General features: G+C 35.1%; 2 protein-coding genes across 15 annotated transcripts in view; one reads left to right on the top strand and one right to left on the bottom strand.

Moving 5' to 3' along the window:
• Positions 1 to 27,551, top strand: part of LOC125675165 (uncharacterized) — a 79,814-nt gene that overhangs the window by 43,099 nt on the left and 9,164 nt on the right. For all 8 annotated transcript variants that reach the window (XM_056158156.1, XM_056158155.1, XM_056158163.1 and 5 more), the window contains 3 exons: positions 14,811 to 14,994; positions 21,147 to 21,260; positions 26,590 to 26,767. In XM_056158156.1, coding sequence (XP_056014131.1) covers positions 14,811 to 14,994; positions 21,147 to 21,260; positions 26,590 to 26,767 — 476 coding nt within the window. The remainder of the gene's footprint in view (positions 1 to 14,810; positions 14,995 to 21,146; positions 21,261 to 26,589; positions 26,768 to 27,551) is intronic.
• LOC125677956 (uncharacterized) lies at positions 7,822 to 12,596 on the bottom strand. Of its 7 annotated transcripts, none has more exons than XM_048916079.2 (8): positions 12,050 to 12,596; positions 11,732 to 11,912; positions 11,515 to 11,616; positions 11,298 to 11,411; positions 11,004 to 11,185; positions 9,654 to 9,846; positions 9,404 to 9,549; positions 7,822 to 9,314 (listed from the first exon to the last, which is right to left on the bottom strand). In XM_048916079.2, exons 1-6 carry the CDS (start codon positions 12,507 to 12,509, stop codon positions 9,806 to 9,808), a joined length of 1,080 nt encoding a protein of 359 aa, XP_048772036.2. In that variant the 5' UTR covers positions 12,510 to 12,596; the 3' UTR covers positions 7,822 to 9,314; positions 9,404 to 9,549; positions 9,654 to 9,805. The 7 variants fall into 7 exon arrangements, with proteins under 7 accessions (XP_048772036.2, XP_048772035.2, XP_048772037.2 ...); XM_048916078.2 differs by having other exon boundaries at positions 9,415 to 9,549; XM_048916080.2 differs by having other exon boundaries at positions 9,469 to 9,549.

Raw genomic sequence — 27,551 nt, 5'->3', positions numbered from 1 at the left:
TTTGCAATTTTTCTGCGTCCATCACTGTGTGTTGGTGTGATGCTTCTTTGTCATAAGGGGGACATAAATTGTAAATTTCAGGACTCCTGCACCCCTGGAACTTATAAGGGGCAAAACAAAAACTGACCAATTTTCAAAAATCTTCTCAACAACGATACATGTGTAAGAAGAACTAAATGCATACTAGTGATGTAGAGCAGGAAGCCCTCTACCAAAATTGTAAATTTCATGATCCCCGGGGTAGGGGTTCTGACTCCAGTGCAAGGCCAAACTTGGTATACAGTGTTTTTGTGTAAAACACTTAAGAAACTTATTGTGATATTGATACTAAATTGAAACTAAATGGTTAATTAGAAAGAACAGGTATTCTTTTACAGAAATTGTAAATTTTATGTTCCCAGGGGTAGGGGTTTTGGTGTCAGGGTGGGGCCAAAATGGTATTTTATTAAATGTGTAAACAAGAACATTTTTAACTTCTTCTTGGTAACTATCATTCCAGTTCTTTTCAAATTTGGTATGAAGCATCCTTAAATTAGGACAATATGGACATAAATTGTAATTTTCAGGACTTCTGCACCTCTGTGGCCTTAGGGGTGGGGCAAAACTGCCAAAAATTGACAAATTTTCAAAAATCTTCTCTAAAATCACACATGTGTAAGAAAAACTAAATGCTTATAGTGATGTAGAGCAGGAAGGCCTCTACCAAAATTGTAAATTTCATAACCCCAGGGGTAGGGGTTCTGACCCCAGGGTGGGTGCCCGGTCAAACTTGGTATACAGTGTTTATGTGTAAAACATTTCAATAACATCTTCTTTAGTGGTATTGATAATAATTAAATTGAAACTTAATGGATATTTAGAAAGCACAGATTTTACCTAAATTGTAAATTTGCATATTAAGCATTTCTGGGACAAGGAAGGCATAAATATTGTGAATTTTAGGACTCCTATCTAGGGCCTTAGGAGTGGGGCAAAAACTGTTAAAAATTTACCAATTTTTGAAAATCTTCTCTGTACAACTGCATATCGTCAAGAAAAACTAAATGTATAGTACATGATATAGAGCAGAAATGCCTCTATCAAAATTGTAACTTTCATCAGGATTCCCAGGGTAGAGTTTCTGACTCGGTGTCAAACTTGGTATATATAGTGTACATTTTGTATATTAAATTTTGTAAAACATGTAAATGACATTTGCTTTAATGCTATTGTTCCTTACTTGAAACTATATGCCCTTGGATATTTAGAAGAAATAGGTATTCCTTTACCAAAATTGTAAATTTCATGATCCTAGGGGGTAAGTGTTTGGTTTCAGGGTGGAGTCAAAATTATCATAGTGATTATTGTCATTATCCAGGGTTTGACATTAACTTTTTTGAGCACTTAAGACCAATCAGGGAACTTCAAATGATTTTTGCTAGACCTGACCCATCCACTAGCCATGACCAACTTTCCAGAAAAAAATCTGATAGATTCTCCATATCTAAATACTTAATTTAAATGACAAACGTTAAATTAAGTTAGAACTAAAATGCATTTAATTGTCTCAAAAAATCTCGTAATTCAATTTTATACTTCTACTTTCAAACATATTTTCAGTTTCTTTAAATTCTTGCCGGCATGGAAATTCTTTAATCCATTTAGAATAAAATGACCTCAATAATTTTTTTAAAATTTCTATTTCATAAGCCCTGCTTTGTTTCTTCCCAACGTTTTCCTTTTTTTCTCTTTCTTGGGACATCTTTTGCTTTCCTTGAGGATGAGAATTCATATTTGAATATAGAAATTCCCGCACATATGTAAACACAGAAAAATTGCTGTTTACGACGTAATTCATCAATTTGATAAACACTTTCTTATATTCAATTCAAATGAACTTTTTTTTTTTTTTTAATGAAAATGATTTCAATAATTCTCTTTAACCAAATTTAAACATAACTTAATTTACACACATTAACATTGTGTGCATGTCGTAGAACATCACTTCCGAGCGCGACTTATTAGAACTAAAAATAGAGATTATGTCATCATGCGGTTCAAAATTGCTCGCAAACTCTTTACAGTTATTTTTTTTTTAAAGAATAAAATATCTTAAAGTTTTTAAAATTTTTAAACACGACCAGTCGGACTAGTAAATCGACATTTTACCCGACCGGACCTATCATTTAGTAGACTCGGTTGGTCGGACGTGCCTTAGTGTCAAACCCTATTATCATTTGAAGGATTTCTTTAGTTTACTGATACAGTATAACAACTAAATGCATATTTAGGGAAAGCAGAAAAGACCATGCACAAACAAGAGGCCCATGGGCCACATCGCTCACCTGAATCACCTTGGCCCATATTTAAAGATTTTTTTAATATAGTTATTCACTTATAAAACTTTGATCCCCTATTGTGGCCCCAACCTACCCCCGGAGACATGATTTTTAAATGTCCGTCTTTAGACGGGACATATTATGGTCCGTCCATCAGTCTGTTTGTACCACTGTTCTGGGTATTGTTTCCAATTTTGTTTCCTTGTCACATATCCAGCTGAAATTTGCTATGTAGCTTCTTTGTAGATCATTCTAGACAATGTTGCAGTTTTGATTCATTTTGACCTCTCTTGCAGGAGTTTTGCCCCTTTATTTGAAAATTGCATGTATTTTTATATGGAGGGTACATGTACCTGTTTTAAAAATCCTCCCACAATTTTGAAGTGAGGACCTTCTTGTTGTACATGGTGTTTGTATGGGTATTGAAGATGTGCATGTGACAAGGATTTTGATTTTCTTCTAATTTTGAGAAATTTATAGTTTGTTGAACTTAGTCCGTTTTTGAGAAAATAGTACATGGAGAGTACATAATTTGTACAGTGAACTCCTCCCACAGTTTTCAAGTGAGAACCTTCTTATTTTACAGTGTTTGTATGGGTATTGAAGGTATGCATGTGACTTTAGGATTATGATTTTCTTCAATTTTTGAGAAAATTACAGGTTGTTGAACTTTGTCAGTTTTGAGGAATTATTACATAGAGAGTACATGATTTGTCTGTTTTTCTTTCCACAGTTTTCAAGTCAGGACCTTCTTATTTATAGAGTATTTGTATGGGTATGAAAGATGTGCATGTGGCAAGGATTTAGAATTTCTTCAATTTTTGAGAAAATTACAGGTTGCTGAGGCCTATTTTTATTGAGTTGGTTTACGGATCCGCCGCACTGGTTTTTTGGGATATTGGAAAAAAAATAAAATGGTTTTTCACTCCTTTTATATTTCCGACGCTGTAATTTTTCCTTTTCACAAAAAAAAAAAAAAAAGAAAGAAAAAGCAAATAGATTCCGCTGGACTGGATATTTGAACAGACGCCTCTGTCGAAATCTCGGGACAGTCCATAATATTCATGTGTCATGTGTGGAATATCAGTCAACTTCAGCCGGTGCTAACAATGTTATTCTGCACCTTAGTGACAATGCTTTTTGCTTCCAATAAGTTATCTGTTTATGAAAATAACATCTTCCCAAAATAAAAACAAACACTTGTTTTCAGATGGCATCAATGACGTACGTTAGGTTGCACTAATCACCTAAACAAGTATAACCCTACCTGACCTTACCATGCCAGTGATTTTTTGGGGGGGCCAAAATGCCACTGATATTCGGCTGTTTTCCCTCACTAAAATTAGCTATTTTTTCCCAATTATATATATATGTTTTTCCCAATTTAAAATCTAGGCCATTTATAAAAAAGGTTACCGTATATTGCTGACAAAGAGTAAATACATTTTTTTTCTTCAGTTTTATTCTCCAAACCACTGCACATGCAAGAGGTTTTGTAAAGAATATGTAAAACAATAGAGGCATCCATATAAGCAGATATGCAGCGAAGTATATAGTTTCCAGATACACATTAAGCCATTTTGTTGACAATTTAGTTTGACCACCGTTATATGTAGGGTCAGGCTAATAACAGGAAGTGGTCAACAGTATAGGGTTTTACTAAAATCCGAAAAATACAAAAAGGAGAGACATTCTGGAAACTTTATTATAATATTTACAAGATTATGGGTACAAATGCTGGTGAATTGATAATTTATTATTTTCTTTATGAAATTAGACTAAGTATTTCTTAGAAAAAATAAATAATATCTATACAAGGTGTGACTTCCAATACATATTTAATGTTAAATAATGATTTATTTTATGATTTTAAATCAGATCTGAAATAAATCTCAAACAAAAAAATTATTTGATTATTTTATGCATCTTTACCATTTTAATTTACTATGAATGATTTTTCCCAATTTGAGGAAAATATCGCTAATTTTTCCCAATTCAAAAGGAGGGGTGGTAGTTTGAAAAACAAAAAAAATCACTGCATGCATACATTTTGCTGAGGATACACTTTTTAAATTCTTATTAATGAATTTTAAAGAAATATTATTCATAATTAATATGTGTAATTCTTGAAAACATTTAACATTATTGAATTCATTCATTGTAAAATATTTGTTGACTACCAACAATAAATTGATCTGACCTATATAAAAATTCAGAATTTTTTAATAAATGTTTATGGGTTCATGAATTTTATTTATAACTTTACTTGACTTCATAAATAAGACTTTAAAACTTTAAAAGTAAATTTTTAGACAAAATAAGGTCAATCAGGATTTTAGTACTTCAGGTGATTAGTGCATCCCTATACGTCATGGATGCCATCTTTTGAATGGAAAAACGATGTGGTTCTTTATTTTGGGATTTACATAACTAAACGGTAAACAATAGACATTTGATAATGATAGAAAGTTAATTTAATAAACAAATAACATTTTTGAAGGAAACAGCATTGTTGCCAAGGTGCACAATAGTTGCTATATACCACCGTCTGAAGTTGACAGTGAAGAAAATATTAAAGTTGATAATAAAACATTGGCCTCAAATCAAGTTCATTTTTATTACTTAACATTTTGTCATTTGAACTTTTTTTTTTTTACCTCCTCCGAACAGATTTTGAAATCCGTAAACCAATTAAAAAAAAAATTGGCCTGAACGTAGTTAGTTTTCAAATATTGCATAAGGAGTACATGATTTGTCTTTTATTTTTCCTTCCACAGATTTCAAGTTAAGACCTTATTTTATTAGAGTATTTGTATGGGTATGGAAGATGTGCATGTGGCAAGGATTTTAATTTTCTTAAATTTTTGAAAAAATTACAGGTTGTTGGACTTAATCTGTTTTTAGGAAATATACATGTATTGAATAAAGGGCATGGTTTGTCATTCTAAGTCCTCTGACAGCTTAGAAGCTGTGCATATAGTGCAAGGATTTTAATTCTCAACAATTTTTAACTTCAATGTTGTTGAACTTGGTCAAATGTGGGAAAATGTTTTACACACAGAACTCTTGGTTTGGCTGTCTATACCTCTTGTCACAGTTTTAAGCTAAGACCCTTTATTCATACAATGCAAAGAAAGTTGTCACAATCTGATGATGGCTGATACTACCTGAAGCAAAGTTCTACAAATTATGGCTTAAGAAAAACGCCCTATTTAAGCATTTTCATGGGCGCTCTGTACCGTTTGCGATACTCTTGTTACAAACTTGAATCTGCACTATGCTAGGAAGCTTTTGTGTAAATGTAAACTTCTTTGGCCCAATGTTTCTTGAGAAGAGGATTTTTAATGATTTTCCTTTTATATTTGTATGTAAAACTTTGATTACCTAATGTTGCCCCATCCTACCCCCAGGGGTCATGATTTTAAGAAACTTGAATCTGCACTATTTTAGGAAGCTTTCAGGTAAATGTACTTTCCTGGCCCAGTGGCTCTTGAGAAGAAGATTTTTCAAAGAATTTAGTACCTACATGTATATGTTTGCATGTAAAACTTTGATCCCCTTTGTGTCCCCATCCTACCAATGGGGACCATGATTTGAACAACCTTCAATCTTCACTTTGTCAGGAAGCTTTCATGTAAATTTCAGCTCTTCTGGCCCAGTGGTTCTTGAGATGAAGATTTTTAAATGACCCCACCTTATTTTTGTATACAGTTAATTTCCGAATTATCACCACTCAATTCATTGCCATTTTCGTTATAACGCCACATTTTTCTAAGAACATTTTCCCTATTACTTAAAATTCACATTAAAACACCAAATTCGTTATTGCCATTTGCCACGGTGTTTTTATTACAAAAGTCTATATCAAAGTGTTAATTATCTCGATAAACCGCCATGGGTGCACATGATCAGTGATGCAGAAAATTGGCAATCTAATTAAAATCAGATCCTAGGATATGCTCACAATCGCTATAATAGGATCTGACAATTAACCCCATTGGGGGTCATGTCCACATGACCTTTTGCTTGGAATATTCATGAAAACTATCAGCCAGTCAGACTGCGCCATACAGACAATGATGGATATTCAGGCGTGTTCCCGGCAATACGTAAGATCGTAAATACCGAGTTAGCGGAACTCTCTTGTAAAGAAGTTCGGAAAAGCGTGTCGATCTTGGGCATTTTTTGTTTATTCAAAACATGGCATCGGAAGACGACTTAACCTCCATGTGCTTTCCACAATTAAAAGCATTTTTAAATGAAAGGTATTTAAAAACGTCTGGATACAGGAAAAATGAACTTCTGAATTTAGCTCGCGAAGCTATATATTTTGACGCAAGCTCTTCTCAGCTTTGGGAATTTCCTGGCTGACAGCAGTGGGAAAAAATCCACCACATTTCCATTAAGATATATCAGTTGTGGATATTTCTGCGTATTATGTTTCTTTCTTGAATCATTACTACAGTCTACCGCAATGCAAGGATAGTACACCATTGTTAAAATCAGGTGAATCGATCACGCCAAAGTTGCAGAATTGGTATTATTTACATGTACCAACATGCCCAAATTCTCGCATACTCTGGGTCTCGCGAGACTTTGAAAGGGGAAAGTAAAGTTTAAAACCAAGACGGAAAAAGTGGTCGCGATCTTGCGTATTCGTAAACAAGTTGTAGTAATCGCGTTCCCACAAAGTTTATTGCACACTATAAAATTGTATATTCTCACATAAGGAATTTTAAATTTTCGCAATAATGCCTAATCAATTCCGTCCATACAAACAACAAAACGTACGAGATAAAATACACCCAAATCAAATTAATTGTGAATTGCGATTTATGTATGAATAGGGATGGATATGATTTGAATAGTTTTCAAAATAGTTTACTTAATTAACGTGAGGAATATAACGCCAGTCAACGTAAAGGTGCATTGTGACGTCACATCTAGCTCACAGTGATGTGTTTTCTTTCAAACCAAACAATCGCAGCTGTTTTCCTTGAATTTTAAACACCGACGGTTTTAAAGCCAACGCGCTGATTGGCTGATATAAAGTTCTTCTGAACATGACCCCTAATCAGGTTATGTCAGATCTTCTTACGCAGAGTATACGACGCAGATCTAAGAAGTCTTGATTTTAATTAGATTGAGAAAATTGGTCAATATTGATCTCCAATGTACACCTGGGCAGAAGGATCGATCCCAGTATTAAATAAGCAAGATAATCACTTAAGGTATTCCACCCCTAATGGACAATATTGAGAAATTAACCAAGCCTAATATTTTCTTGAAGAGTATCATTTTGGCCATTTATTCCCAAATTTTCAACAATTTTTACGGTTTATTTCTTTAGTTATGCACATTTTAAGTAACCCACCCTCAATTCAACACCAAATATCATGATATGATCAAAACCAACTCAATTATTTTTTTGTCTTCAACGATCATCAAAAATAAATAATTCAGGAAAACATCATTGTTGTCAATTATTACAATAATAACAAAATTTTTCTTCTATCACCTTTAATATTATTTAACCAGGTTAAAACATAAGATCTTACTTGACAATTATTATGAGATTGACACACACGTGCCAAAGGAAACATGAATTTTGGCATCATATTTATTTTGGCACCATGATAATTCTTTTACAGCAAAAATCTTCAAAGAGTATAAAATTAAAAAAGCAAAGTTTAAAATATTTTTACCGTTCATATTTTTAATAACATGGAATTTAAAAGCTCGATGACATGATTTCAAAAGTCGAATTTTCACAACTTTCATCGTTTTAAAGTTTTCAATGCTCTCTTGGACAAAAACAACTTCTGAAAACAATTACATTATTCACAGATAAATGCAGAAGTGTTAACAAGAAAGAAAAAAATTCCCATTTCTCACATCTTATTAAATGTATGTTACCATGGTTACGAGGACAACTATGTACATTTTGAACATTACATATTTTCAAATATTAGATCAGCATATCCTTGTAATATCAACACAGAATTAGGTACATATCAATATATACCTTAGGAAAACATTTATCTATGTACAAATATATGTATAGGAGCCACTGAGGTAAAAGAAATAAAAAACGTATCAGATATGTTGACAGATATACATGTAAATGCAAATACATGTATATTCTAGCACATGTAATAATAATTGAAAAGAATTAATTCTTTACAAAATAATCTACCAATTTAGGTACAACACTTTCAAGGGTTCTTTTTACATTTGTCACTCGTGGTTGTCCTTCGGAATTTGGCGCAATAAATGTACTTCTAAGTCCATCTTCTCCATCACGCTGAAAATTTTTTCTAAGATGGGTAAGCTGTAGGCCAGAACCAGCAACATTTTCTGCAGTACACATCTTCATAACTCCATGGCTAATTAGAGGATTCAGTGTAGGCAGATTTTTTGCTTTTTCCTCCCTGAATAGAAAGGCACTTTGGACAGCACGTGGGGGAAAACTGTACTGCAGAAGCTCTTGTGTTGAAAGCGCCACATGCTCAATCAATTTTCCTAAAGCTCTGACGTCACCAATTGCATTATGAGCATCATAACTTGTGTTCAAAAGTGAATTCACTAAATCTTCTTGTTTGTATGTTTTTCTACCTGGATATATTTTCCTAAATACTGCAAGCGAGTCTATAAACCCACATACATTGTCAAAGAACTCGCCAGTTTTACCAATATCCATAACAGTTTTCAGGAGTACATGAAAGTCAAAACGTCTGCCATTATGAGAAATCAATACTGCATTTGGAAATGATTTTATCCATTTGATGAAACCATCAAATGCTCCATGTATATCTAAAGCCTCCACAGGTCTACCATTGACTGTCATACAGTTGGACCCATTCATAGCTATGCCAGTGACTTGTTGTGAAGAGCTAGATACAGGCAAACTAGGAATCACATACACAGAAAAGGATGCTCCAGAGTGTAGTTCATGGGCCGCCATTTGTGTAATGTGGGGTACAACTCGTCCACGAACTAATTAAAAAGAAAATCAAATAATTATTGAAAAATAGAAATACAATGTAGCATATGTTTGTACAGGTAATACAGAAATTATAACATACATGTATCTTACTGAGGTCAGTAGTTTCTAAGTCAAATGTTACAAAGGATGCAGTATTTCCCTCACTCATATGAATGGGTTTAAAAATGCCCCGTGGTACAGCCTCTGGTAAACTTTCAATGTCCGTATCAGCATCATGTCCGATACCTTTTCACAATATTGGAAATAAAGGTATTGGAAATAAATAAATCTTTCAATATATTGAAATCATATTACTGGTAATAAAGTAGATTCAGTATTAGGGAACTTACCTGATTGGTATGATATTCCTTCGAGTACTTCAGATGCGCTCTGAACAACAGCTCGTTCTTGCTTTAGAATCATACGCCTACGCTTTGTGGATGGCAGCTGTGACTTCTCTTGCATGGCCTTCCTCTTCTTTGCCATCTTTGTGGCATACTGCTCAGTATGTGTACCAGGAGATAGCCCAGCAGTTGTGTTCACCTATTGAATGTAACTTAGACATTAAAAAACTAGAAATAAACTTTTTTGGGCTGAAATATTGCACATAATTATTGATATTTATTCATTATATAATAACAGAAAAAAAGGATAATAAGTAAAACTTACCTATTTAAAAGTATAAAATCAAAAAAAATTATATTAAAAAACATTGTAATCGAAATAAACAAACTGTAAACAAGCCCAAACATAAGACAACTCAGAAACTAACACACAATAAACAACTGAATGAACCTGTGAGATGTAATGTCGTCCTTCATTTATAAAAGCTGCAGTGGCATGTACTCTGAAATCTAGCGATTCCGAATTACCATAGTGAAGAGATTTAGGTGCCCTAAGAGTCACTTCTCTATTGGCATGTTCACATTGCTGGCATGAGCCAAGGTCTGCAAATTGCTCAGCATTAGCAATAATTGGCTGGAACAGACTCTCTAGTCTTGAACGAAGCACATTATCTTTCAAGGCAGCCTTATATGGAAGACTTCTGTGAACATAGGTTTCACTCTGATTACGTTTGAAGCCACAAAATCTACCTTTACATAATAAGTGGTCTCCAAACTGATGAGGAATAAGGGCTTTCAAGTTTTCTTGTAATTTCTCCTTATCTCCAGCATTTTTGGCAAAGATATATTTGAGGCACTTCTGTATATGTAAAATTACAGTCTTACTGAGTTTTATACCTTTTTCTGCATGCAGTGTATATAAACTTTTCCCAATATTTTTCAGAATATGGTTCTTATCAAACTTCTTCTTTAAAGAGATGTTGAGGTCTTTCTTAATACGAGCTATAAGAGTGTTGTCACCATCCCCTTCTATACACTCTATAGGTGTTCCCTGGGCTGCAAGTTCTTTGACACCAATCAATCCACCAGTGCTCTCCATGAGTTTGGCCTACCTACATGGTTGCGCACGCACCTATGTTTTCTTACAGGTAGTCCTGGTCTATTTCTTTGCCACCATTTACAAACCCCACAGGTTCTATGATTTACAACAGACTTAACAACTTTCTTACCATATTCAGATCTACTCATGAAGAATGTATGAGCTGATAAAATAATTAAAGAAATTATGCTAACACATATATTTAAGCAGTATAAATTTATAGTCGTGTTTCAGATCATATAAGTCGTTATACTCACAAGTAAGACTATCAAAGCCTCGTTTCTGCCATGCCGTATCCACAGCAACGGTCATGCCTGATCTTGCTTTGCATGGAAACTGCAATGCCCTTTTTGTGCTATTAGACAATTTGGATGCCTTCCTCCTTGTCAAGCTCTTCATTTTATGCAGATAAGAAGGGTGCTTTAGTGGTGGAAAATTGCTGCGAAGATAATTTGAAACAAATTAAAAAAAGCTTTGATTACAGTAAATTTTATGGCACTTTCTAACATTACATACTAGTTAAACATGTTTAGCATTAAAAAAAAAATCACCCTTCATTAGGCAAATCTTCCCATTCATCATCATCAGCACCTGTTGAGTAACCTTTGTTTTGGTCTGCAGCATGATCTTTAGTCACTTCATCGCACACAGTAGAAAATACTTGTCTGTAATTTAACGTTATGTTTCAATCATTATAAAAATAAAACAGTAAACAAATCAAAGAAAATAAATAAATAATTTGATATGGTTTTATGTATTTCTATGAACCTGATTGATGGAGATGCATCAGGAAGTGGGCAAACACCAAGGTCTTCCACTACTGGGCCCATAGTTGCTAATGCTTTTTCCGACTCCTCTTTGGCAGCATCTCTGCGTAAAAACTTTCAAAATATACACACGAAAAAAAACAATAAACATAAAATTGTGAAATTTTTGCAAGAAATCAGTTTATTGTTTAATAAGGAACACAAAATATTATGCTTACTGCATTTCCATCCTGAATGCTTCAATTGCTGCATTCTGCGTAGATTTTCTGGCCACTTCCTCAACAACTTCACCAGCACGCCTCTCCATACTTTTCAGATTTTTACCACTAATAGGGGGTATATTAAGAGTCGACAACATATTGTTGACTTTGTCAGGGCCGCCTATGCTGTCTATCATAGCTGTAAAAGTCATTTACATGTTTATTAATATAGCATAAACAAAATGAATATTATGTAGGCCAACATAATTCGTGCTTTTGACTTAATATACTATATTTAAGAAACTCTATCATATTATATGTATGAGAACCACTTACCTGTACCTAGCTTTGTATTCACAGAAAAACAAGGCATTCCGTATTTTTTCACACGGTATGTTTTCCCGTATGCCACCTTGTTCACACGTCGACAATCAACATTGGAACACACCACATACAAATATCCGCCAAGACCTTTCTTCAGTTCTCCAACTATTGTGTCATATGTTAACGGGACTGGGCCTAAGAAACACTTTTTACAATATTTCAATTCGGACAACAGAGAGTCTAGTTCGATGATCCGCCGACCTTTTTTCCAACTGTCCCTACTTGCGTTTTGCGGGATTTCTACAGCATCTCCACACTCCGTGCCGTTACATACGTGTCCTACTGAATAATTATGATCAATTATTATCCTCGACCTTTTCTTTTTCCTTGAGGGTGGCAGCGATTTTGTAAATCTACCCTTACTGTCACGACCTTGCATGGAGGCCGCCATTTTTTTCCTTATCCTTATCATACGGGCATCTGACGGGGGTTCCCCGAAATACGAAGTTACACGAGGTTACACGAAAATTGCCGATATCATTAGGGGTGGAATACCTTAATATGAACTGTTGTCTTGTTTTTACATTGTAGCAAAATATTTCAGTTTAGCTAAATATGGCTTTGCCACGAAAGAGGTTGCTGTTGACTTTCAAAGAAAATAAGCAAATTATTACATACCACGGAAACCATCCGAAATGTACACAACAAGAAATCACTAATTATTCTACTGTTTTGTGGGGAAAATCCATAAAAAGTAGGATAATAGGTGATATTTTGGCTGCAAAGAATGAAATACTTGTTGATATTGGTCCAGTTAATGAAAGCTCACCTGCCAGGAAACAGCCATGCAGTGCGCTAAATACTGACACTAGACAAAGTAATTAAATAACTTGGAACATACTGCAGTCTATATGTGTCTTGTATGTGTGTTGTTTTGAAATGAAGCCTTATTGTTGATAAAACTATTTTAATCATGTTAGAAAATTTGAAAAAAAATTACGAGATATTTTTGTCGGTACATAAAGGGAAGATAACTCTTACATATACAATAATAGTAAGTCTTTCTCCACAAGATGGCGGAAATTCAATTCATTGCCAAATTCATTATAGCGCCATAAATTCAAAAGAACAAAAGGTACGTGGTGGTTTATCGAGATATTTGAAACTCTTATTTTTTTTTTTTTTTTTTTTTTTTTTTATACATGATAGTACAATTTTTTATCTATTTGGTTTATCGAGAGTTAATTGTATTTGTGATTATCTCCCCTATGAAAGGGGCATGACCCTTCATCTTAAAAGTATTGTGATACGTATTGTAGCGTCAGGTCTGTATCGTGATATGTATCATATCGAGAGGCAAGTGTAATCATCGCACCCCTAAATCTTTCATTTGGTACCACAGTTTTTTACCTTCGATTTTGTCCAGCTTCTAAGAAACTTAAGTCAATATCTCTTGCATTGTTTCAGCCGTAGGTCTTTCAAATTTTGTATATATATAGATGACCATACCTTGCATCTCATACCATGATTTTTAGCTCACCTGAACCGAAGGTTCAAGTGAGCTTTTCTGATCACATTTTGTCCGGCTGTCTGTCTGTCTGTCTGTCCGTCTGTCTGTAAACTTTTCACATTTTCATCTTCTTCTCATGAACCACTGGGCCAATTTCAACCAAACATGGCCAAAAGCATCTTTGGGTGAAGGGCTTTCAAGTTTGTTCAAATGAAGGGCCATGTCCCTTTCAAAGGGGAGATAATCACAAAAATGCAAAAATAGGGTGGGGTCATTTAAAAATCTTCTTCTCAAGAACCACTGGGCCAGAAGAGCTGAAATTTACCTGAAAGCTTCCTGACATATTGCAGATTTAAGTTTGTTCAAATCATGGGCCCCGGTGCTAGGATGGGGCCACAATAGGGGATCAAAGTTTTACATACAAATATATAGGACAAACTTTAAAAACCTTCTATTCAAGAACTACTGAGCCAGAAAAGCTGAGATTTACATGAAAGCTTCCTGACATAATGCAGATTCAAGTTTGTTCAAATCATGGGCTCCGGGGGATTGGATGGGGCCACAATAGGGGATCAAAGTTTTACATACAAATATATAGGAAAAATCTTTAAAAATCTTCTTCTCAAGAACCACTGAGCCAGAAAAGCTGATTTTTACATGAAAACTTTCTGACATAGTGCAGATTCAAGTTTGTTCAAATCATGGCCCCCGGGGGTAGGATGGGGCCACAAGGGGGGGATCAAAGTTTTACATACAAATATATAGTTAAAATCTTTTTCTCAATAACCATTGGGCCAAAGAAGTTGACATTTACATGAAAGCTTTCTGACATAGTGTAGATTCAAGTTTGCAAAGGGTAGTTTGGGCCATAATAGGGACTAAGGTTTTACATGCAAATATTAGGGACTAAGGTTTTACATGCAAATATATATGGAAAGTCTTCAGATATGGGCCAAGGTGACTCAGGTGAGCGATGTGGCCCATGGGTCTCTTGTTTACCTTGTATCATGATTATGTTGTGACCTTTAAGGGCTATGTTGGGGCCGCAATATGGGATCAAATTTTTTCATTGGAATTCAGTTTGAAAAAAATGTGAACAACATACAGCAGGGTGAAGGTGACGTGGCCCTTTGGCTTCTTGGTTATGTTAAATTCCTGTATGGTTTATATATAAGCAAGGTGGTGAAGGTGAGCAATTTGTGGCCCAAGAATGTCTTGTTTTGAAGAATACCTTCTGATAGTTTCATTAAACCATTTTTACAGCAACATTGTGATCCGATGCCCTCAGTTGTTGTTGAGAGGCCATTTGATGTGCTGAACATGAGTCAGAACTGCAGTAACCACATTGTTACTCTGAAGTGTGGACCTGGTCAGATAATGGCTTGTTTAAGGATGGATCACACTTCAGAGCTGGCAGTAGGCTGTGCACCAAATATATGTATAAATGGTAAGTATAATGTATGGTACATCTTGGGGGGGGGGGGGGGGGGGGGGGTTTATACAATTTATGTACATTGTAATAAATGAAACAGGCGTAAAGGTGAACTAGTCTTATTTTCATAAGAAAGAAAATGAATTAATGTTGCAAAAAAAATTATTCTTGTGTTTCGCAAAAATTAGAGTGAGGATGCATATGCATGTAAACAGGAGAGCATGAGAGAGAGCATTTGGCTTTTTGGCTCTTCTGAGCCGAAGGCTCAAAGAGCTAATGCTATGGCCATTTGTGCGGTGTGAGTAAACTTTTTAGAACAAGGGCTATAACTCAAGAACCGCTTGGCCAATTTTTTTCAAATTTGTTACAGGGTATCATTGGCCCAAGGGCTTTCATACATACTAAATAGAGGGATGTGACCCTTTAACAAGGGGAGATAATCAGGAAAATACAAACAACTTAGTGGTTGCTAAAAAATCTTCTTCTCAAGAACCACTGGGCAGATTATCACCAAACTTACACATAAGGATGAGGATATGTTGTAGATTAAAAATTGTTCAAGGCATTACCCTGGGTCAAAGGGCGTGGTCTCAAGGTCACTTCAAAGTTGACCTAAATTTATATTTCCTTAAATCTTTGATATTTTAGTCATATTAAGGACTAGGATCATCAAATTTTGACAGTTGATGCATCTTAGGACCTTGTGTCAAGTTGTCTCAAAAGTAGGTCACGGTGACCTACTATTTGAATTTTGCAGGTATTTATTTTAAAATTAATTTTGATGCATATCTTGGACACTTTGAAGCCTATGATCATCAAAACTTGTCGGTTGGTGGATCATGGGACTTTGAAATGCGTCAACTGAAAAATAGGTCACCATGACCTACTTTCTGAATTTTATGGCTTATCATTTATAGATATATTTTAAGTTGTTATTTCAAATACCGAGAGGTTTAGAATCATCAAATCTTGTAAGTTGATGCATCTTGAGGCCTTGAAACATATTTATAAAAAAGTAGGTCACAGTGAATTTTGCAGATATTCAAATTTCACATTTTCAATTTTAGATGCATATTTTGGGCACTGTAAAACCTAGGATCATCAAACTTTGTCAGTTGATGCGTCTTCAGTCTTCGGTTTGTGTTGACCAAAAAGTAGGTCACCGTGACCTACTTTTGGTATTTGACAGCTAAATTACTATATTTCAGACACTATTTGACCTACAATCATCAAACTTTGTCAGTTGATGCATCTTGAGTCTTCGGAGTGTATCGACCAAAAAGTAGGTCACTGTAACCTACTTTTGGCATTTGACAGTTATATTTATATATTTCAGTCACTAATTGACCTACAATCATCAAACTTTGACAGTTGATGCATCTTGAGTCTACAGAGTGTGTCGACCAAAAAGTAGGTCACCTTGACCTACTTTTGGAATTTGACAGCTATATTTATATATTTCAGATACTATTTGACCTACAGTCATCAAACTTTGTCAGTTGATGGGTCTTGCATGTTCGAAGGGTTTCGACCAAAAAGTAGGTCACCTTGACCTACTTTTGGAATTGGACGGCTATATTTATATAATTCAGATACTATTTGACCTACAGTCATCAAACTTTGTCAGTTGTTGGGTCTTGCATGTTTGAAGGGTGTTGACGAAAAAGTAGGTCACCTTGACCTACTTTTGGAATTTGACGGCTATATTTATATATTTCAGATATTATTTGACCTACAGTCATCAAACTTTGTCAGTTGATGGGTCTTGCATGTTCGGAGTTCGCTGACCAAAAAGTAGGTCACCATGACCTACGATTGGAATTTGACAGCTATATTTCAATATTCAGATACTAATTTGCTTAAAATCATCAAACTTTGTCAGTTGATATTTCTTAGGTTCTCAAAATGTGTAAACCAAAAAGTAGGTCACATTGACCTACTTTTTTTGAATTCTTAGGATTTAACTAAAGATTTAGAATACTAAGAATAGAAATGGTGGGGTTGTACAATTTATCAGAAGAGCGATTCTAGGCCCTTGGGCCTCTTGTATGGTTTTGTTTTAGTAAACTCAGCTACTGGTGACCTAATTGCATTGGTAGTCTGCCGTGCGTTAACAATTGAACATTTTTAACTTCATTTTAATAACTACAGACCCTGAAGCGTGCTACTACACCTCCAAAGTGTTTCGTTTTGTTCCGTGCAAACTGTTCACCATTTCGTGCTGACCGTTCAGCGTTTCATGCAAACTGTTCACCGTTCCGTGCATACCATTCAGCGTTCCGTGCAGACTGTTCACCGTTCCCTGCAAATCGATTCGTGCAATAATCGTTCCATGCATGCATGATCAAGCCACGCTTATACATGTAGAAACGTTCAGATCGTTCAAACCACGCTCTTAGAAATGTACAGACCGTGCAAGTCATTTTAGCATGGGATATAGGACAGGTAATCATTGTTGAGAATTTGACCAATTATTTCAAAATGTCTCTAAGACGAGCTTTCAACAGTGAAAATCTGCAAATAATCGAAAGAAAACAGTTTATTATAAAACCACCAGGCAGAGCAAAATCCGATACCATTTTCTCACCCTTGGTAGTTTCCACAGGGGCTAAGCCCGTTTTGGGCCCGAACTCTGTGATACCATCACAGAGTTCGGGCCCAAAACGGGCTTAGCCCTTGTGGTAGTTTCTAGCAAGTGCAGATGCGTGCATATCTCTGCCATCGTTATCTTTTTTTTTTTTTATTTATTTATTTATTTAATTTTTTGTATATAGGAATAATTCATTTGTCTTGTTGCAATTGTATGATCAAGTTTCTCTTTTTAAATAAAAAATATTTTCATCAAAATCGTTTATCGGAACTGTCTACATAATGCAAAGACCAACCCTGGATGTATAACTTGCATGTATATTCTACACAAATTCCAAGGTCTTTTTTTTTTTTACCACAATAGAGGTCAGCTAATCTGGGTATTTGAAATTAACATTCGTACAGAAGGTGTGAAAATCGGCAGGGGCAATTGAAATATGACAAAAGAGGTATTTATATCTTTTGTCTCTCAAAAATTAATGCAATTTTCTATAGGTTTAAAACTGAGGCAAATGCAACAATCTAATTAAAATTGGATGTTAGATCCACTCGCATATCTGTTGATCTGTAGTTAGTCATTATTTGTTTTATCTATTCATTTATATGATTTATTTCAATCATATTTTTATTGTTTCTTTTTGTTTTGTATCTTCCCCTAGCTCTTATCCACTGGCTAATTCTATAATGTCTAGATGTATGGGGGATGTAAGACAAACATATTCTCGGGTGGAAGGGGGTCCCACCCGAGAATATGTTTCTCTTACAAGAATTTTTTAAATCATTTTATCTGTTGTCATACACGTATGTAAAAATGTATAGGTTTATTAAAAATCTGTCTTTGAGAAGATTCCTGGAATATACAAATTGCACACGTGTTTTAACGGCACTCAGATTGAATGTACAAAAATAGCGATACAGACGCAACTTTTCCAATGAATTTGATAGAACAATGAATAAATAAAGTTGAATATTAAATATTCTGTGACAGTACAATTTATACATCGTTTTCCTTTATTTCTGAAGTTAAAAACTATTCATTTCCTTTTATTCCAACGTGTTCGTAAGTCGATCATTAAACTATTCCTTGTTTAAACTAAACCCAGGATGAAACATATTATGCCGAAAAAAATCAAAGCGTGGAGGTCATGCCTATATAGCGTTTCGTGCCAAAATATTTCAATCTTTCCTGACGAGAAGTTTCTTTAAATCGTTTTATCTGTTTTCATACACGTACACATGTATATAAAATGTATAGGTTTATTCAACATCTGTCTTTTGGAAGATTCCTGGAATTACAAATTGCAAACCTATTTTAACGACACTCAGAATAAATGGACAAAATTAGCGAAACAGACGCAACAATTTCATATTCATGCAGTTTCAATGAATTTAATAGGGCAATGAATCAATAAAATTTGATTAATCAATATTCCGTGTCGATATGATTTTTGCATATTTTTCTTTTATTTCCGAAATTAAAAAAAATTCATTTGTTTTCATTCCAACGTGTTCATGCTAAGTCATTGATCTAATATGCCAAAATTGAAATTTAGTGCATTGTACATGAGCAATCATTTTAAAATGAATCATTATCATTTCTTTCTCAACCTTTTTGATACGCCCGTCGAAGAGGGGACATATTATGGTATGACTCTGTCCGTCTGTCTGTCCGTCTGTCTGTCCGAACCTTGTGGGCAGGATACAGACTGAACTATAAGCCCTAGGACTTTACAACTTGGTGGATTTGATCACCATGATGAGAGGAAGATGCCTATTGTTTTTCAAGGTCAGAAGTCAAAGGTCAAGGTCGTAGTATCACTTATTAGGAAAACCTTGTGGGCAGGATACAAACCGAACCGTAAGCTCCAGGATATTATAACTTGGTATATTTGATCACCATGATGAGAGGAAGATGCCTATTGTTTTTCAAGGTCAAAGGTCAAGGTCGTAGCATCACTTTTTAGGAAAACCTTGTGGGCAGGATACAAACCAAACCGTAAGCTCCAGGATATTATAACATGGTATATTTGATCATCATGATGAGAGGAAGGTGCCTATTGTGTTTCAAGGTCAGAGGTCAAAGGTCAAGGTTGTAGTATCACTTATTACGAAAACCTTGTGGGCAGGATACAAACCGAACCGTAAGCTCCAGGATATTATAACTTGGTATATTTGATCATCATGATGAGAGGAAGGTGCCTATTGTTTTTCAAGCTCAGAGGTCAAAGGTCAAGGTCGTAGTATCACTTATTAGGAAAACCTTGTGGACAGGATACAAACCGAACCGTAAGCTCCAGGATATTATAACTTGGTATATTTGATCACCATGATGAGAGGAAGATGCCTATTGTTTTTCAAGGTCAAAGGTCAAGGTCATAGTATCACTTTTTAGGAAAACCTTGTGGGCAGGATACAAACCGAACCGTAAGCTCCAGGATATTATAACTTGGTATATTTGATCACCATGGTGAGAGGAAGATGCCTATTGTTTTTCAAGGTCAAAGGTCAAGGTCGTAGTATCACTTATTAGGAAAACCTTGTGGGCAGGATACAAACCAAACCGTAAGCTCCAGGAGATTATAACTTGGTATATTTGATCATCATGATGAGAGGAAGGTGCCAAGTGTTTTTCAAGGTCAAAGATCAAGGTCGTAGTATCACTTATTAGGAAAACCTTGTGGGCAGGATACAAACCGAACCGTTAGCATATTTATGAAGTAGCGCATTCTAAGGCTATCCCTCTTTATATATTGATATCCATTTCTACAAGCATAATAATGAATTAGCTCACAGAGGACAGTGCTAACTTCACTAAAATATGAATCCCACTAAAATATGTTTTCCTTGAGCAAAATCTACGGGCGTATTATGCCACGTTGGCGTTGCTCTTGTTAAATATCTAGAATACTGCAATTATATTGAAATTATTTGAACCATATAATACAGAAAAAATCAAAGCGCGCAGGCCATGCCTACCGTTTCGTGCAGACCGTTCACAAAGCGCGTGCAAGCCACGCCTACATGGTGGTCAGCGTTTCGTGCAAACCGTTCACCGTTCCATGCAGATCGTTCAGCGTTTCATGCAAACCGTTCACCGTTTCATGCAAGAATTGTTTCGTACCATTCCGTGCAAGTGGTGTAGTAGTACGCTTCAGGGTCTGTACCATTCCAATTTTCAAATTTGATTTGAAGGAAAAAAATTGAATGATTTTATCATCAATTTCTGATTAAGTTGATTTAAGTATTTGGATTAAGTGCCAAAAGAACAATATGGGAGCCGTTTTTGGATCAATGAATGGTTTCTTTGAATGTTAATTTTTTTCTTTGATTACTACACTGCATTTCTGAATTCATTTTGCGGGTGTATTTTGTAGAGCGCTCGAGTATTGCTTGTTTTAAGGAGTTTGACAATTTACACTATATGCAAACATTTCAACCAACACTTGCAGGCCATAAATTTTATGTAATTAGCATGATGTCTTAAGTGAGTAATGTGGTCAATAAGCCTCTTGGTCATATGCTTGAGATTTATTGAAAACAATATATTTTTTCATTGTTGTTGACATTATATTTATAAGGGAATGGCTGTCCAGTGTTGAGTAGGGATGAAAATGGATCAACTGTGCTGCAGTACCGAGTAAAGGAGTGTGGTACCTGTCCTGACCATTACAATCTATCTGATGTAGATAAATGTAAGACACATGCACAGTATATTTTGCTTTGATAAATGATCCATTTTTAGATTTCGTAGGCCTTGGGACTAGTGATACTTAATAACTAATACTCAGATGACCGATAAGGCCTATGGGCCTCTTGTTGCATCATTTTCTTTTATTGCCACAGTAAAAAATATTCATTTCTGTTTATCCCAATGTATTCATATACAGGTCATTGAGCAAATAAGTAAAGATGAAATTTACTGCGTTGGACATACACTGTATATAAGCAATCATTCTGAGATACAGGTAAACTTCGATATCTCGAAACTTGTTAGGACTGAAGAAAAACTATGTGATATCTGAGGGTTTGAGAAATCGAAGTTAATGAATATGACACCTATAATTAGTAATTTTTTTCTTGCATGTTCTATTTAACAGGTAAATAAACACTTTAGGATTTTTTATTTGAATACATTTACATTTGCATGCATGTTGTATATCTAATACTTTAATTGATAAACAACACTTATATTTTACGAAAATCAGTAGTTTTTCACAGCGATAATCACCGTTATCACATTCAGTTCAGTATTTCCGATACATAAATTTGTGTTATGCTTTGTAAAATGATAAAACGATCAATGTATTTTAAAATGACAAAGAGTCGGAAACGAGAAATATCGTTCTACTGTAATTTATTGAAATTGTTAATATATGTAAACAAGAGCACTACAGTTATAATGAATTAAGTTTCCTTTTTACACCACTGCCAGATAATCCAACTATCCCCCTGGTTGGATACCGGGTCCTATCAGATGTGATGTGTACTGAAGATTTTGAATTTTGGTGATGATATTTATGCTAAAAATTAAGGTCTTCAATTGTTTAATTTTTAGGTCACCTGAGTATGCTAGGTGACTTATTGCAATTGGTTGCCTTCCGTCGTGGTGCGACATGCGTTAACAATTGAACGTATTTAACTTCTTCTTGATAACTACCACTTCCAATTCTTTTCAAATTTGGTATGAAGCATCTTTTTGACAAGGGGGACATGAATTGAAAATTTCCGGACTCCAGCACCCCTGGGGCCCTAGGGTTAGGGCAAAAACTGCCCAAAATTGACCAATTTTCAAGCATCTTCTTCTCAAGAACATCACACCTGCAAGAAAAACTAAATGCATAGTGATGTAGAGCAGGAAGGCCTTTACCAACAGGGCAGGGCCAAAATTACTACATAGTGTTTGTGTAAGACACTTAATTAACATCTTCTGTACGTAGTGTTATTGATACTAAATTGAAATTAATTGATATTTCGAAAGAGCAGGTAGTCTTTTACCAAAATTGTAAATTTGATGATACCTGGGGTAGAGGTTCTGACTCCAGGTGGGGTCAAATCTTAGTATCATATTTATGTGTACAAGTTTGCTGATACTGCATAAAATCTTAATGCATACTTAGGAATAGCAGAAAAGGATGTACAAAAAACAGTGAATTTCACAACCCAGGGATTTGACTCTAGGATGGGTCCAAATTAGTCATATCTTTTGATGTTTTAATGTTAATACACCTATTATATTACATGTATGTAAAGCCTTTCATCGGTGTATGCGCTAGTGATGAAACTATATTGTCGCCGACAATGGATTGTGGATCGTTTTTGGCTCTTCGATTCCGATTATTGATTTTATTTTTCAATATTGATTGTCGCCTGTACACTAGTTGATAGCTAATCCGAGATTCTTCTGACTGTTAACCCCACATTTATATCGTGACATGTGCATGGGAGAGTCAGAGTGGACTCCATATTGAAAAGTGGGAATTCAGCGACACCAGCTATTAATTGTCACTGCTTTGTCTACCTTTTACAGCTTAATTTATTTCGTGGGTTTACTTTCCAAGACGTGAGGATTCAGTTAATATTGGATGATTATTCTACAAGTTAATCATGATAAATACGATGCTATTGCCATGTAAAAAGCTCTAACACTGGCAAATGAAGTAGAGAAACAGTTTTAGTTCGGTTCTATACAAGGTTAATAAGAATTAGTGGATTGAGTCACATCCCCACCAGCTTAAAGTTTATATCCAAGTTTCTTATTTCATAGAAAAGAGTACTTATGGCATTCATAAAATTTTAAGGAAAAAATTATGATAATAAAATAATAACACAGAGGGAAAAAAGATTGTTTAAGAGGCTTGGTAGATGTGACTTGCAGTATTGCAAGCTAGTACGCGTTCTCTAATTCAACAAGCATTCTGAGAGTATAGCATGGCAATACATAGTCCCCTACCCGTCGCAAAAATTACTGGACCACAACGTACAATATTCAAAGTTCATTATGATCCGAAGGTTATGGTAAATGGGGAAATTGGGGAACCAGGATAGGAATGTTGGAAATCAACTGCACTATTCAGGTACAAAGACTAGGAAAAAATACAAATTTCTACCCGTTGTCGCATATAATTAATGTTCCAGCTATATCGAGTAATTATAAACTCATAATTTAGGTTCTGGGTTTCTCAGTAATTTTCGTTCCAGTTTCAATCGGTGAACCGCAAACTTTTTTCATTCTACCTCTTACGATAGGTGTCACCATGCATGTATGTGACGTCAGTGAAACATCCAAATAATTGATCAGAAAATGAAAAGAGGAGAATAAGGAAACAGTCAAAATCATTCCTATGTATGATGAGGTACAAATGTAGTATCAGAGATACTTCTTGCTGTAGGTCTAGCACCTAGTGCTTTGAAGACAATTTTCTGTGAACTGGTATTTTCTCATATCATATGCTATGGTGTACTGATAGAACACATAGTTCCAAAGGTCTATACTTCTAGATAACAATTTCCTGTGGTATGTGACTGCAGCTATAGTTATACCTACATAATATGTAGATGTATCCCATTTTCACACCTTCATAATTATGATAAGTGGGAAACTTGTTTTGAGAATAGTTATTGTTGGCTCTTCCTTTAAATAGCATTTACCTATATTCATTTTAAGTGCTTTAAAGCATGCGTGATTATGGAGATTGAGTACATATTGCAATTTGAGATTCGAGTAGTCATTGTGTTGGGAAGCACATTTTATTAATATTTCTTATTTACATGTATCCGGCTTTAAAGACTGAAAATATTAAGCATCACCTTCAAATTACCTGGTCTGTGAACCCTTGTCAATCAGGAGAAATTAAGCTTCAGATTGGCTGCTAGAAATTGATGGACATTTAATAAAAGTACTAATATAGTCTTTATGTATACCTTATCTATCTTAACTGGTGATCGAGGCGTCCGTGCAATCTTTTGATGCTTACGTACCGTGTAAACCTGCTCAAGAGAGAAATGGTTTTGGCTTTTTCATGTAGAGATAGTCACACAATAATAGTAGTAAATTTTGCATACGATTACATAAATTGTAATAGCTAGAGTATGAAGCTAGAGTATAGCTAGAGTAGGTTATGCTAAGGAATGGGTATGATTGATAATAATTATTATGAATTGTTGAATATAATTTATATGGACATCGATTTTATGCAATATGCTAAACAGATTAATTATGAGTAGATACATTGTACGTTAAAGAAATTTTGTTAACACTCAGTTGAAAATTTATAAGCGTAACTTTCCCCTCGAAACATGGTGACAAAAATTCAACTCTTTCTTGCGTATAATGGTTGGAATTGGGATCCGGATCCAGATCGAGGAAGAACAAATGCTTTGTCTAGACCATGCAGTTATTGAAGGAACTGTCAGAAAATACAAATATCTTGTTTTTGTGGGCCATGCGTTATGGACGAGTCACACAGACAACTTTGGTAGCCAGATCGAGAAATCTGGTGTGCGGTCCAGAAAAACAGAATAAAACTTTCTAAACTGTTTTGGAATATTTCGTCATCATGGGGCGTAAGACGATCATCAGTACATCAGCTGTACATAGCCAGAAAATCAGTACTCAGGAACTCCCGTCGGAAACTGTATGTTTGGCAGTCATACATTGTCGGATACTGGATATCCAACAAATGAAGGCAGTCAAATGGATACAAGAAAACTTTGAATAAAGAATATTCTGCCTAAGTTTTTAATGGCTAACATTCTCACTTATATAAAATAAATTTATCGAGCTTTAATATTTACGTTTGATTCACTAGGTTTAATTATCAATGTTTCAATTAACCTGCACCAAAAAAAAGTGACTACCATGAATTTTTACAAAAACGTACAGGTAATGCAGGTAACACAGATAACACCCTGTGTATTGGGGACGGTATACACAGCTAGCACGGATCCCTTGGGCTCGGGGCTTCACACCTGCCTTAAATTAGCTCCGCCCTGCACTTAACTTACCTGAGGAAAACCGACCGGTTGAAAACCTCAGCCTTTAATGATAGACTCCTATTAATTTAGTGTTTAATTATTGTATATCCTGATGAAAAATAAATTTCATAAGAAATGTTCCTGAAATGTTTCAAAGTTTTAAAGGATAAATGTGTGCCTTATGGCCGGAATCAAACTTGCGTGGGCCAGATCGAATGAAAATTATAGCCCGGAATGAAAATTATAAGTATTTAGGGTTCTGGCCGGAATGCTAAACTCCCTGGAACATGAATTATGCGACACTGGCACCCGCAAAACTTGACGACTGTACTTAATATTCAAGAGAACATACATTTGATGTTTGACCTTGAACTGTGACCCAATACATTGGTACCAAGTCACCATGTTTACCAGTATCGAATTAGTTTAATGTTTTGTTGTACAATAAAAAATTGACAGTCAGACAGAGGGACAGATGAAGAAGAATTAAGCTATATACATGTAGTCCCCTTTCGGTTTTTACAAACCGGTATGGGACTAATTAGGTTTTGGTCTTTAACCAAGTCAATGAACTGTGAAATGTAGGTGATCATGAATAATTTAGCTACATTGTTGTACATATGTATTACATGAGATATATGCATTGACTGATTTTCATAAAATTTTCATCAAAGTATTTTTTTCCTGATTTTCATTATGTCACTTATTACCTAAAAGATATAGGAAGAGAGTAAAAACAATATGTTAGAAAGAAAAGAAGAAAAAACCCAGCAAAATATTACTTTCCAAACTTCGATTTGGGGAACAATTAACTAAGAAAACTTGGTATATAGATCGAATAATGAAAATCGAAGAATGTCTTTTTGAACAAAGTCATATGATTTGATGTTGGGTTGGATTGTCATTACTTGAGTTGATCAAAGCATGAAATATTTTAAAAGAGAAGGCTGAAATATGCATTGCTTTCATGAACAAAATATTATTTAGGAGATTTAAAAGAATTATGCATGTAAAACATCTGATATGTGTAATTGTTACTTTTTTTAGACCCAATTTGTCAAAAAAGGAAAACGACAAGTTTCCAAGATTCTACCACAAGTTTGTCCAAAACTGACACTCTCACTGAAAGTCCATTAGACCCCAGATCACAAGTTTCCACCACAGAGGGATATACAACACAATCAACCATGCAAGACAATCCCTCTAAAATGTCAAATAAACAAAGGTACAGTTTTAGCTCATTAGTGAGCTTTTTAGCTCACCTGAGCCGAAGGCTCAAGTGAGCTTTTCTGATCAAAATTTGTCTGTTGTCGGCGTCGTAAACTTTTCACATTTTCATCTTCTCAAGAACCACTGGGCCAATTTCAACCAAACTTGCCACAAAGCATTCTTGGGTGAAGGGCTTTCAAGTTTGTTCAAATGAAGCGTCATGTCCTTTTCAAAGGGGAGATAATCACAAAAATGCAAAAAGAGGGTGGGGTCATTTAAAAATCTTCTTCTCAAGAACCACTGGAGCAGAAAAGCTGAAATTTTCATGAAAGCTTCCTGACATAGTGCAGATTTAAATTTCTTCAAATCATGGCCCCCGGGGGTTGGATGGGGCCACAATAGGGGATCAAATTTTTACATATTAATATATAGGATAAATCTTTAAAAATCTTCTTCTCAAGAACCACTGAGCCAGAAAAGCTGAGATTTACATGAAAGCTTCCTGACATAATACAGATTCAAGTTTGTTCAAATCATGGCCCCCAGGGGAGGATGGGGTCACAAGGGGGGGATCAAAATTTTGCATACGAATATATAGGGAAAATCTTTAAGTATGAGCCAAGTGACTCAGGTGAGCGATGTGGCCCTTGGGCCTCTTCTTCATTGTCCTACCGGTTTGTAAAACCGGAGGGGACTATAGGTTTCAGGGTTGAAACAACTGAAATTTCCAGGAGCCATAAGGGCTCCTGAAATGTTATTTCTGGGAGCTCACAACAAAAAAAGTCCACATATGCAAGAAA

The sequence above is a fragment of the Ostrea edulis genome, chromosome 3 (assembly GCF_947568905.1).
Source record: "Ostrea edulis chromosome 3, xbOstEdul1.1, whole genome shotgun sequence".
NCBI lineage: Eukaryota > Metazoa > Mollusca > Bivalvia > Ostreida > Ostreidae > Ostrea > Ostrea edulis.
This window is presented reverse-complemented; position numbering and strand designations above follow the sequence as displayed.

Excerpts from the sequence above, each read along its gene's own strand:
- LOC125677956 (XM_056158167.1), bottom strand. The coding sequence starts at position 12,509 with ATGATAAGGATAAGGAAAAAAATGGCGGCCTCCATGCAAGGTCGTGAC. Across the intron at positions 11,617-11,731 it reads GCATTCAGGATGGAAATGCA|AGATGCTGCCAAAGAGGAGT; the intron begins GTAAGCATAATA and ends GTTTTTACGCAG. Across the intron at positions 11,186-11,297 it reads GAAGATTTGCCTAATGAAGG|CAATTTTCCACCACTAAAGC; the intron begins GTGATTTTTTTT and ends TTATCTTCGCAG.